The sequence below is a fragment of the Mandrillus leucophaeus genome, unplaced genomic scaffold (genome assembly GCF_000951045.1).
Source record: "Mandrillus leucophaeus isolate KB7577 unplaced genomic scaffold, Mleu.le_1.0 Scaffold120, whole genome shotgun sequence".
Lineage (NCBI taxonomy): Eukaryota > Metazoa > Chordata > Mammalia > Primates > Cercopithecidae > Mandrillus > Mandrillus leucophaeus.
In genome coordinates, this window is record NW_012100321.1 from 1,483,424 (window position 1) to 1,496,049 (window position 12,626).

Here is a 12,626-nt window from a genome sequence, read left to right on the forward strand (position 1 = left end):
CATTCTCCACCCAAATGTTTTTCAACTTTTTAAGTATTCACAAACGAGGAGTCAAAACAGCACAAACTCTGCCTAAGAAACATCACTAAGTTTAAAAAAAAGTTGGACTTCTGCTTCTGAACAAGATGGAGCAACAGAACCAGATTTACCCTCTCGTCCAAAACAATGAAAACAGAGTCAAAATATAAACAATGTTTGGTAAGACACCAGGCATCATTCAACAAAGGGCAGTGAACCCTGACAGGAAGTAAGCTGCCACTGCTCTGGCTTATCACCTTGTGTTTCCAGGCCACCACCCAGGCAGGGGCAATTTAGACAGAACCCAGCAGGACTTAGGGAGCTGAGGTGGAGCACAGTGCCCCCTGAGACCAGGACGGTAGAGCCCACAAGACAGAGGATGGGAGAGGAAAGAGCTGCACACAGAACACTCCAGAGATGGGGAGCAAATTTCCCCCAAGGACTCAGCCAAAGACTGCCCAGCACATGCATGGGAACAGACCAGCCAAAGCTGGGTAAAGAGCCATCCAAAACGATGAGAGGGAAAAGTGCCTGCTGCTCCTACAGCGCCAGGAAGAGTGCCCGTTCCCACAGCCAGAGTGGGAAACTTCATGATTCAGGGGGCACTGGGTAGGGCAGTGACACAGTCTTGCCTCAGTAAGGAGAAATAATCAGCCTTAGAGAAGAGCTATGCTGGTCCCATCTAAAAAATCTAAAACTGAATCTAAAAGTAGCTGTGTCCCAGAACAAAACTCAAGAATATTTATAAGGCTACAAAAATATCCAGCATCCAACAGCTAACATTCACAATGCCTGTGATCTGGTGAAAATCACCATGCATGCTAAGAAGCAGGATAACATGGCACATCAGGAGGAGAAAACCCAATCTGTCAAAGTCAACCCACCACAGACACAGATGTTAGAATGAGCAGGGAAGGACATGAAAGGTTACCATAACTATTTAATATGTGTTCAAAGAGTTATGCCAGAGGACAGGCGCGGTGGCTCTCACTTGTAATCCCAGTACTTTGGGAGGCCGAGGCAGGAGGATCACCAGAGGTCAGGAGTTTGAGACCACCCTGACCAACATCGGGAAACTCCATCTCTACTAAAAATACAAGAAATTTAGCCGGGTGTGGTGGTGTGCACCTGTAATCCCAGCTACTCAGGAGGCTGAGGCAGAAGAATCGCTTGAACCCAGGAGGTGGAGGTTGCAGTGGGCCGAGATCATACCACTACACTCCAGACTGGGTGACAGAGCAAGACTCTGTCTCAAAAAAAAAAAAAAGAAAAATGTTATACCAGAGCTAGGTGTGATGACACACCCCTGTAGTCCCACCTACTCAAAGCTGGAGGATTACTTGAGCCCAGGAGGTCAAAGGGTACAGTGAACTATGACCACACCCCTGTACTCCAGCTTGGGCGACAGAGTGAGATCCTAGATCTTAAAAGAAATAAGAACAAATAAAAACTTGAAAACACTGCTAAGAGAAATTAAAGATGACGCATAGAGACACAGCCCCTGTTCATGGGTCAGAAACTGAGTGTTATTAAAATGTCAACTCTCCTTGGCCAGGTGCGGTGGCTCACGCTTGTAATCCCAGCACTTTGGGAGGCTGAGGCAGGTGGATCACCTGAGGTCAGGAGTTCAAAAGATCAGCCTAGCCAACATGGTGAAACTTGTCTCTACTAAAAATAAAAAAATTAGCCAGGCATGGTGGTGGGCGCCTGTAATCCCAGCTACTTGGGAGGCTGAGGTATGAGAATCGCGTGAACCTGGGAGGTGGAGGTTGCAGTGAGTGAACATCGTGCCACTGTACTCCAGCCTGGGCAACAAGAGTGAAACACTCCATCTCCAAAAAAAAAAAAAAAGAAAAAGTCAACTCCCTCAATTGGCCTATAGAGTCAATGCAGTACCAATCAAAATCGTAGCAGGTTTTTTTTTTTTTTTTTTTTTTAATAAAAATGTATAAGTTACTTAGAAAGTTCATATGGTAATACATGATTTCAAGACTTATAAAGCTACAGCAGTAAAAACAGTATGGTACTACTTTTTGTCTTTTCAACAAAAGGTACAAAAGAATATCCACATGCAAAAAATGAACTTTAACTCATATTTTACACCATATACAAAAATTAACATGAAATGAATTGTAAACCTAAGTGTAAAACCTAAAACTATAAACCTTCTAGAGAAGGCCGGGCGTGGTGGCTCACACCTGTAATCCCAGCACTTTGGGAGGCTGAGGTGGGCAGATCAGAAGGTCAGGAGATCAAGGCCATCCTGGCTAACATGGTGAAACCCCGTCTCTACCAAAAATACAAAAAATTAGCCGGGCATGGTGGTGGCGGGCACCTGTAGTCCCAGCTACTCGGGAGGCTGAGGCAGGAGGATGGCATGAACCTGGGAGGTGGAGCTTGCAGTGAGCCGAGATCTCGCCACTGCACTCTAGCCTGGGCGACAGAGCAAGACTCCGTCTCACACACACACACACACACAAAACTTCTAGAGAAAACAAGGGGAAAATCTTTGTGGTTGGGTTAGGCAAAGAATTCTTAGATACAACACCAAAAGCATAGTCCATAAAAGAAAAATTAATAAACGACTTCATCAAAATGACAACATTTTTCTTTAAAAGACATTGTTAAGAGATTAAAAAGCTACAGATTGGGAGAAAACATTCCCAAAGCATGAATCTGGATAAATGACATGTATCCTGAACCGATAAAGAACTGCTACAACTTAATAATAAAAACACAGATGGCTGGGTGCGGTGGCTCACGCCTGTAATCCCAGCACTTTGGGAGGCTGATGTGGGTAGATCACCTGAGGTCAGGAGTTCAAGACCAGCCTGGCCAACATAGCAAACCCCCGTCCCTACTAAAAATACAAAAATTAGCCAGGCGTGGTAGTGGGCACCTGTGATCCCAGCTACTCAGGAGGCTGAGGCAGGAGCATCGCTTGAACCTGGGAGGCAGAGGTTGCAGTGAGCGTGGATTGTGCCACTGCACTCCAGCCTGGGCGACAGAGTAAGTACTCCATCTCAAAAACAAAAACAAAAAACAAAACAAAACACAGACATCCCAATAAAAACATATGCAAGAGATATGAACAGACACCTCACCAAAGAAGGCATACAGACAGTAAACAGGCCCATGAAAAGATGCTCAGTATTGTCAGTCATGAAGGAAACACCATGCGATGCCACCACACTGTCATGAGAATGGCTGGAATTAAAAGGACTGGCCCTACCCAGGGCTAGCGAGGTTGTGGAGCAACTAGACATCTCATTTCCTGCCGGTAGAAATGTGAAATGATACAACTACTTCGGAAAATTGTTTGGCGGTTTATTAAAAAGTTAAGCATACACCTACTAAGTCATTCCATTCCTGGTATTTACTCCTCTAGAAAACAAAGTACATGTCAATACCAAGACTTGTACCTGAATGTTCATAACAAATTTATTTATAGTCACCCCAAACTGGAAGCCATTCAAATGTCCACCAACAGGCAAATGATTACATAAACCGTGGTACGTCCATCCAGTGGAATACTATTCAGCAGTGAAAAGGGGAGATCTATCAATACATGGAACATGGATGAACTCAAAATCATGATGCTGAGTGCGAGAAGCTGGACCAAGCAGAGTTCATACTGTGTGACTACTCCATTTATAGCAAACTCTAGGAAATGAAAATGAACTTACAGTGCCCTGGCAGATCAGTGCTGACTGAGGACAGGGGGTGCAATGGGGAGTGATTACTATGGGGCAGGAGGAGATTCAGGGCTGAGGGACACGCTCTTTATGTTGACTGTGGTGATGGTTTCCCAGGTGTAGTATCAATATGTCAAAACTTAGCAAATCTTATTATACTTCAATTATGTGCAATTTTGTGTACATCCAAGTTTTTTGTGTTTTTTTTTAACAGAAAATAAGCAGCAGGACATTATATGTAGTGAGATCTTATCCTTTGGGTTTTTTTGGGGGGACAGTCTCATTTTGTCACCCAGGCTGGAGTGCAGTGGCGCAATCTTGCCTCATTGCAGCCTTCACCTCCCAGGCTCAAGCAATCCTCCCACCTCAGCCTCCTGAGTAGCTGGGACTACAGGCACGCAGCACCAAGCTAAGCTAGTATTTAACTTTTTTGTAGAGACAAGGTCTCACTATATTGCCCAGGCTGGTCTTGAACTCCTAGGCTCAAGCAGTCCTCCCATCTTGACCTCCCAAAGTGCTAGGATTATAGGCATGAGCCAATGCACCTGACCTCATCCTTTTTTTCTTTTTTTGAGATGGAGTTTCACTCTTGTTGCCCAGGCTGGAGTGCAATAGTGGGATCTTGGCTCACCGCAACCTCCGCCTCCCAGGTTCAAGCAGTTCTCCTGCTTCAGCCTCCCGAGTAGCTGGGATTACAGGCATGTACCACCACGCCCGGCTAATTTGGTATTTTTAGTAGAGACGGGGTTTCTCCATGTTGGTCAGGCTGGTCTGGAACTCCCAACCTCAGGTGATCCACCTACCTCGACCTCCTAAAGTGCTGGGATTACAGGTGTAAACCACCACACCTGGTTTGTTTGTTTGTTTTTTGAGACAGAATCTTACTCTGTCACCCAGGCTGGAGTGCAGTGGCACAATCCCCACTCACTGCAACCTCTGCCTCACGGGTTCAAATGATTCTCATGCCTCAGCCTGCCATCTAGTTGGGATTACTCACCACCATGCCCGGCTAATTTTTGTATTTTGGGTAGACGGGGTTTCACCATGTTGGCCAGGCTGGTCTGGAACCTCAAGTGATCCTCCCGCCTTGGCCTCCCAAAGTGCTGGGATTACAGGCATAAGCCACCATGGATGGCCCTTATCTTTTTAAAAGTATATGCATACCTGTATATATAAAATCTGTACAGACAGAAACGCCTGTTGCTTGGTGGAATACGTAACAGAGGTCACCAATCAGAAGCAGGACTGCGAGGAGGGGCATGGAAGACTGTTGTGTGCAGGTGATGCAGGTCTCTACCATTTGGAGCTGTTCACGAGGATGACTTTTTGACATTGTAAACTGTCTACACTAAGAGTGCTGCCACAGGCAGGTGAGGGTGGGGCCCTCCGACCCCGACCAGCCCTGCAGCTCGAGCTTGTCTCAGCTGTGTGAGGCAGGGCCTTGGACACCAGCCCACATTCACTTTACCGTCTTGTGTATCAAGTAGAAGTCCTTCTTGTGGGCATAGAACGCCTTCTTAAAAAGCCTCTTCTCTATAGGGGTCCAGACGTCTGAACCTATCAAAGAACACAGCCGACAGGGGGAAGGCCATTTGTCCTGGGACCACAGCCATGGCTGAAATGCAGACCACTTTCCCTTTTATAGCTGCCATTACTGAGCACCAATTATGTGCCAAACTCATAAAAAAAACTCCGAGTCTCCAGAAGGGAGGGACCACTACTAGCCCCACTTAACAGATGTGGCAACTGAAGCTTCAGTCGCTTCCTAAGGGCAGGTGGGGGCCCTGGCAGCCTGTCTCCAGGGCTGATGGATTCAACCACTGAACCTAAGCCCATCTCCCCTCCCGCTGGCCAGGATCATTCCCTTTGTGGCTGGGCAGAGTCTGTAAGGAAACCACTGGGAAAGGGTGAAGCAGGATCCCACTAGCAGAGTGTGGGGCCCACTGAGTCATCCTGATAAGGAGAGGCCCTCCTGAAAGGCAGGCAAAGGCCCCGAAGAGAACTCCAGGAGACAGAGGCAGAGCTTGCAACAGAACTGGCCGATTCATAGGGGTCTCAGCTGGGCCAAACCAGCCCGGCAGCCTTTCCCTGTCACCTGTGTAGCGATAGTCAGCGAGCAGGTGTGTCGGTGGCTTGTGGGGCCCTCGGAGCAGGAGAGTCTCCAGGGCGACCTGGAACAAGAGGAATGGCAGGCTGCCCAGGACCAGGTGGGGGAAGAGGACCACCGGCATCCTCCCATTCATCTGAAAAACACTTGTGGCTGTCCCTAAAGTCACTGCCTGTCCCAGGGTTATTCAAAGTAGCCCTGGATGGGCCACCAGCCTGTAACTGTCTGTGGGCACATCAACTATGACACCAGGCACACCACCGAATGCAGCTGAAGTTATTTTTTCACAGCAGGCCTATCTTGATGAAGGAGACTGTGTGTAGATTTATTCTGGCACAAGCTCCTTAGGGAATGGCACTTTGAGGAATATGACCCTTGTCTAGGTCCCCATTTTTATTTTCTTCATAGCACTAGTCAATAGCTAACAATTGAAAACATTTTATTTTATTTTTAAAGACGAGGTCTCACTATGTTGTCCAGGCTGAGCTCCAACTCCTGGGCTCCTTCAGTCTCTGCCTCCCAAGTAGCCAGGAATACAGGTGGGTACCACTGTACTCAGCTGGCTAACAATTTTCCTTTTTTTGGGACAGAGTCTTGCTCTGTCACCCAGGCTGGAGTGCAGTGGCATGATCTTGGCTTACTGTAGCCTCCACCTCCCAGTTCAAGCGATTCTCCTGCCTCCGCCTCCCAAGTAGCTGGGACTACAGGCATCTGCCACCACTCCCTGCTAATTTTTTTTTTTCTGTATTTTTAGTAGGGATGGGATTTTACCATGTTAGCCAGGCTGGTCTCGAACTCACGACCTCAGGTGATCCGCCTGCCTTAGCCTCCCAAAGTGCTGGGATTACAGGTGTGAGCCATGTGCCCAGCCTAGCTAACAATTTTTAAAAATAAATTTCCTTTTGACTTTCCTAAAATGTAAGCCCCCTTAGGGCAGGGATTTTATGTCGATCACTAGTGTAAGCCATCATTGCAGGGTTTGCATAATTTGTGAGGCCCATTGCAAAATGAAGATGCAGGGCTCCTTGTTTAAAAAGCATTAAGAATTTCTGTTTGTTTTTTTTTCTTTTTTGAGACGGAGTCTCACTTTGTTGCCCAGGCTGGAGTGCAGTGGTGCAATCTTGGCTCACTGCAACCTCCACCTCCCAGGTTCAAGCAATTCTTCTGCCTCAGCTTCCCAAATAGCTGGGATTACAGGCGCCCACCACCGTGCCTGGCTAATTTTTGTATTTTTAGTAGAGATGGGGTTTTACCATGTTGTCCAGGCTGGTCTTGAACTCCTGAGCTCAGGTGATCCACCCATCTCGGCCTCCCAAAGTGCTGGGATTACAGGCGTGAGCCACCGCGCCTGGCCAAGAATTTCAAGACAGAGACAGCAGAGCATTAAATCAAGCATGGAGTCCCTCAGCTGGCCCTGGCCCCAGTGCCTACAGTACAGGCAACCAGCAGGTACCCAATAAATAGGTACTGCCACTGTGCTGAGGACCTGCTATATGCCAGACACTGCCTCTCAGCTTGGTGAAAAGCAAGACCACGGCATGACTCTTAGATCCTGAACACAGGCAATATGGCTCTTCCTCTCCCACTCCTCACAGTAAGACTTTTAATTTACTTTCTAACACCCAGAATTGTGAGGCGGACGGTCCTTGGAGTAGGCAGAGGCATTTATGTTGCATCAGAGGTTTGTATATATGAGTTTTCAATTGAAAGCTAAAACTCAAGGAATGAAGTAGATGAATGCAGGGCCTGAGCTGGGTCTTCGGGGCTTTCTTTCTCCAGTGCCCCCTGAGATCTCAGAGGAAACACTGTGCTTGGTTGTTGCCCCAGACAATTAGCTACGAATTGGGCCCATGTCTTAGCATTCCCCTACAGTCCGTGTACAAGGACCACTGCAATCTCAAAGCCACTGTAGAGAAGGATGGGCGGCCTTCTTCCAGCTTCCATCCGCTCTGAACCCCGAAGCAGACACATGTCACATGCACCTAGAACCCTGGGTCCCAGGAAAGCAGGGAGGGTCCCCTTGCTGTGCCTCACCTGAACGTTGCCCTGAGCCTCGTGCAGGCAGTGCAGAGCGAGCTCCAGGTTGGTGCCCCCTCCTGGCATCACGCTGGAGCACGCCACGTTGCAGAGCTCAGTCACTGTTTCCAAGAAGGACATGAGGAAGAGGAGGCACACAGGAGTCATCAGCTGCTAGGGAGGAACCCTTCCCGAGAGACAGCAGAGAGGGGCACCTTCCCCTTCTCTCTCCTGCATCTCAGGGAGGGACAAGGAGGAAGAGGAGAACCCTGTCCCCAGCACCCGCTCTGGATGGCCTGACCAGCCACCATATGACAAAAGAGGTAGGGGAGGGAGAATGCAGCAGGGAAGAAGCAACACTGGCCAAGGGCCAGCTCCCTCCCACGCCCAGGGCACACTGCTTCTTGGATCCAGTGGTCAGGAGTTCTAGACCCAGGAGGAAAAACACCCTGGAAATGGAGGGGAAAGAAGGGCCCTTAGGAATTTAGCCCCAAAGCCTCAGCCACCTCTATCCTGTGTCTCTGGGTTGATCATCATATCTCCCCATGGCTTCCAGACCAGAGAAGCTACATGCTCGTCAATTCCAGCCAGGGATCTTTCCTGAAGTTCTGGGATCTCTGCCTGAAACCGGCTTCCTATATTGATATGTCTGAAACGAGGCCACACACACAGGTAAGGGAGACGTACAAACATGACTGAGATGGGAAGTGAAATGGAGACACTGTGTGCCCTGCTCTTGGGCTACAGCCTGCTCTGTGGAAACCCTCTGCTGTCTCAGGTGCATCAGGTACATGCTGTCCCCGACAGACGCACACAGGCATTTCAGAAACTTCTGCAGGGACACTTCTTCCCTTCCTCTGTTTTCCTTCATTGTCACATTTCTCTCTTAGGGTCAAGGCAGTGGAGGTACAAGCTGACACCCGGCATGTGTCTACGTCCACACCACAGCCATCCAGCCACATCCCTCAGGCACACTGGAGTCCCGCTCTGTGCCGTCACCAATTCTACCTGGAACCCTATATATATAAACAATTTCTAGAAGGAATAATTTTGGGGGATCTTCCTACATATACTTGGAAAAATCGACCGCTTCATGCCTAGGGAGCCTATGTGAGTAAACCTGAACCCCCCGCCATGGGAAGAAGGAACGCTTGGGAAAAGTGACACTAGAACTCAAGGTGGGGTAAAAGCAGCTTCACTGGGAAGGACCCAACTTACGGCTCAATGCTGATCTTGGTGTCATCCTTCACCACACAGATGCCAAAAGACCCATCCACTTGATCTAGAAAACACAGAGTGAAAAGGCTCAAAAAGACAGACAGCAGGTAACCCACAGGGTCCTCTGCCTGCCTGTGTGGATGCAGCTGAAAGCAGGCTCTTGAAGATCTCGTGGGTTGGCCGGGCACGGTGGCTCGCGCCTGTAATCCCAGCACTTTGGGAGGCCGAGGTGGGTGGATCACGAGGTCAGGAGATTGAGACCATCCTGGCTAACACACAGTGAAACCCCGTCTCTACTAAAAATACAAAAAAATTAGCCAGGCATGGTGGCGGGCGCCTGTAGTCCCAGCTACTCAGGAGGCTGAGACAGGAGAATGGTGTAAACCCAGGAGGCGGAGCTTGTGGTGAACCAAGATGGCACCACTGCACTCCAGCCTGGGCGACAGAGCGAGACTCCATCTCAAAAAAAAAAAAAAAAAAATCCCATGGGAGAGGGCAGCACTTCAGAAAAGGTAGAGGAAGGAACTCAGCAAACAAATTAACTCATGACAAGTATACGTATATATAAAAACAGCACACTAAAGTCTCTGGAAATTGTCCTAAGGTCATTCAGCACTTGGAGAAATATTATTTAAAAAAATCAACTAGACCGGGTGCAGTGGGTCATGCCTGTAATCCCAGCACTTTGGGACACTGAGGTGGGCGGATCACTTGAGGTCAGGAGTTCAAGACTAGCCTAGCTAACATGGCAAACCCCATCTCTACTAAGAATACAAAAACTAGCTGGGCGTGGTGGCAGGTGCCTGTAATCCCAGCTACTTGGGAGGCCGAGGCAGGAGAATCACTTGAAGCTGGGAGGCGGAGATTGCAGTGAGCCGAGATTGCACCACTGTGCTCCAGTCTAGGTAACAGAGTGAGATTCCATCTCAAAAAAATAAAAAATAATCAACTGAATATTGCTAAGAACAAGAGGCTGTTGCATCTGAGCTGTGACCTGATCCCTTACCCAGCCAGCTCCCAGCTCCAAGGGTTCTACTCCAGGTAGGTGCAGCCCAGACAGGGTCTGCCTCTCCTGTCGGATCCCATGCTTAAAGAATTAAAGGAAGGTATAATGACAAGTTTTCATCATAGACGGAATATCATTAAGAGATAGAAATTATTAAAAAGAGAGAACCAAATGGGAATTCTGGGGTTAGAAAGTAAAATATTGGCAAGTGAAGCTGTTGAGGAAAAAAAATAACCAAAATGAGGCTCAATAGGTTTGAGTCGACAGGAAGAAAATAATCTGTAAACTTGAAGACAGATCAAGAGAGACTATGGAATCTGAAGAACAAAGAGAAAAAGAATAAAGAGAAATAGAGCCTCAGAGAAATGTGGGATACCATTAAGTACAGCAACTACATGTAACAAGAGTACCAGATGGAAAGGAGAAAGAGACAGAAAGAAATATCTAAAGAAACAGGCCTGGCGTGGTAGCTCACAAATGTAATCCCAGCACTTTGGGAGGCTGAGGCGGGTGGACCACCTGATGTCAGGAGTTCAAGACCAGCCTGGCCAAAATAAGAAAACCCCGTCTCTACTAAAAATACAAAAATTAGCCTGGTGGTGGTGCACCCCTGTAATCCCAGCTACTCAGGAGGCTGAAGTGGGAGGCTAACTTGGGAGTTAGAGGCTGCAGTGACCCAAGATCAGGCCACTGCACTCCAACCCGGGCGGCAGAGCAAGACTCTGTCTCAAAAAAAAAAACCCCTCCAAACCACCCCCCAAAAACAAAACAAAAAAAAAACTTAAAAGCTACAGTAATCAAAAGTTGAAAGCTACAGTAATCAAGACAGTGTGATACTGGCATAAGGATAAGTATACAGATCAATGCAATAGAATTGAACACCCAGAAAAAAACCCACGTTTGTGGTCAATTGATTTCTAACACTGAATTGTGTTGAGTCAATTCAATGGGAAGTCTTCAAAAAATGCTGCTGGAAGAACTGGATATACACATGCAAAAAAATGAATTTGGACCTTTACCTCATGTAATATATATATATATACACGTTATCTTAAAATTGATTACAGACCTAAACTTAAGAGTCAAAATTACAAAACTCTTTTTTTTTTTTCCTGTTGCCCAGGCTGGAGTGCAGTGGTGCCATCTTTGCTCACTGCATAACATAAATCCACACAAAACCTGTACGTAGGGCTGGGTGTGGTGGCTCAGGCCTATAATCCCAGTAGTTTGGAAAGTCAATGCAGGAGGATTGTTTCACCCCAGAGATTTTTTTTTTTTTTTTTTTTTTGAGACGGGGTCTCGCTCTGTCACCCAAGCTGGAGTGCAGTGGTGCAATCAAGGCTCACTACAGCCTTGAACTCCTGGATTCAGGTGATTCTCCCATCTCAGCCTCACAAGTAGCTGGGACTAGATGCACTTGCCACCACTTCGCTAATTTTTTGTATTTTCAGTACAGATGGGGTTTTGCCATGTTGTCCAGGCTAGTCTCAAACTCCTGAGCTCAAGAGATCTGTCCACCTTGGCCTCCCAAAATGCTGGGATTACAGACATGAGCCACCGTGCCTAGCTGCAAAGATTTTTAATAGTGAAAACCTGGAAACGATCTCATGTTCTTCAATAGGGCAACGGATAAATAAAATGTGGTACCTACAGGCAAAATATTACTATAATCAACAGGAATGTACCAAACCTACTCAGTATCAACATGGATAGATATTTTTAAAAACAATATTAAATATTTTCCATGGATCTGTAAATATGAAAGATTACAAGACCATCTAAAAGAACACACACTAAACTCATAATAGTAGTTGCTTCCAGGGATGTAAAAAGGAGATGAACTGGTAGCAGTGATTAATTTTTTAAAGAAGAGAAAAAGGTAGGGGAAAGAAACTGAGCAAATAAACCAAATCTAACAATGGTTAATTCTGGATGGTGGGAATATCATAGAGCAGGGGTTGGCAAACTATGGCCTGTGCACCACGTCCAGCCCACCATCTGTTTTTGTAAATAAAATTTTACTGGAACATAGCCACGCTCACTCTTTCATGTATTATTTATGGCAGCTTCTGCACTACAATGGCAGAGGTGACAGAGTCTACAGTTGCAACCATAGAGCCTGCAAAGTCTAAAATATTTACTATCTAGACTTTTAAAGAAAAAGTTTGCTGAGTTTTACAGATTTTCCTCTTTGTAGTTTCTGTATTCTTCACCTTTCCCAAAAATTTAAAACCATTTAAGTAACTTGAGGGAGATTCACAACAAAGTTCTCAGAGAAACCAAGAAAAGATTCTAAAACTGTCAGGTTTTTTTTTTTGTTTTTTTTTTCATGTTGTAAGAGCACTACATTATTTATTATTATGCTTTTTATAGACTAAAGTAAAAATATTAATCAAACCTATTCTGTAACATAGTTTAAATGACTGGTGAATTATAGAAATACTCCACATAGGGGCCGGTCACGGTGGCTCACGCCTGTAATCCCAGCACTTTGGGAGGCCAAGGCAGGTGGATCACGAGGTCAGGAGATCGAAACCATCCTGGCTAACACAGTGAAATCCTGTCT

At 46.7% G+C, this 12,626-nt stretch overlaps 1 protein-coding gene across 1 annotated transcript in view; it reads right to left on the bottom strand.

Moving 5' to 3' along the window:
- Window positions 1-12,626, bottom strand: part of ZNF541 (zinc finger protein 541) — a 76,066-nt gene that overhangs the window by 3,061 nt on the left and 60,379 nt on the right. Inside the window, exons 10-14 of the mRNA XM_011970083.1 lie at window positions 9,055-9,118; window positions 8,343-8,485; window positions 7,855-7,958; window positions 5,809-5,884; window positions 5,182-5,270 (exon numbers count right to left, since the gene is read on the bottom strand). Coding sequence (XP_011825473.1) covers window positions 5,182-5,270; window positions 5,809-5,884; window positions 7,855-7,958; window positions 8,343-8,485; window positions 9,055-9,118 — 476 coding nt within the window. The remainder of the gene's footprint in view (window positions 1-5,181; window positions 5,271-5,808; window positions 5,885-7,854; window positions 7,959-8,342; window positions 8,486-9,054; window positions 9,119-12,626) is intronic.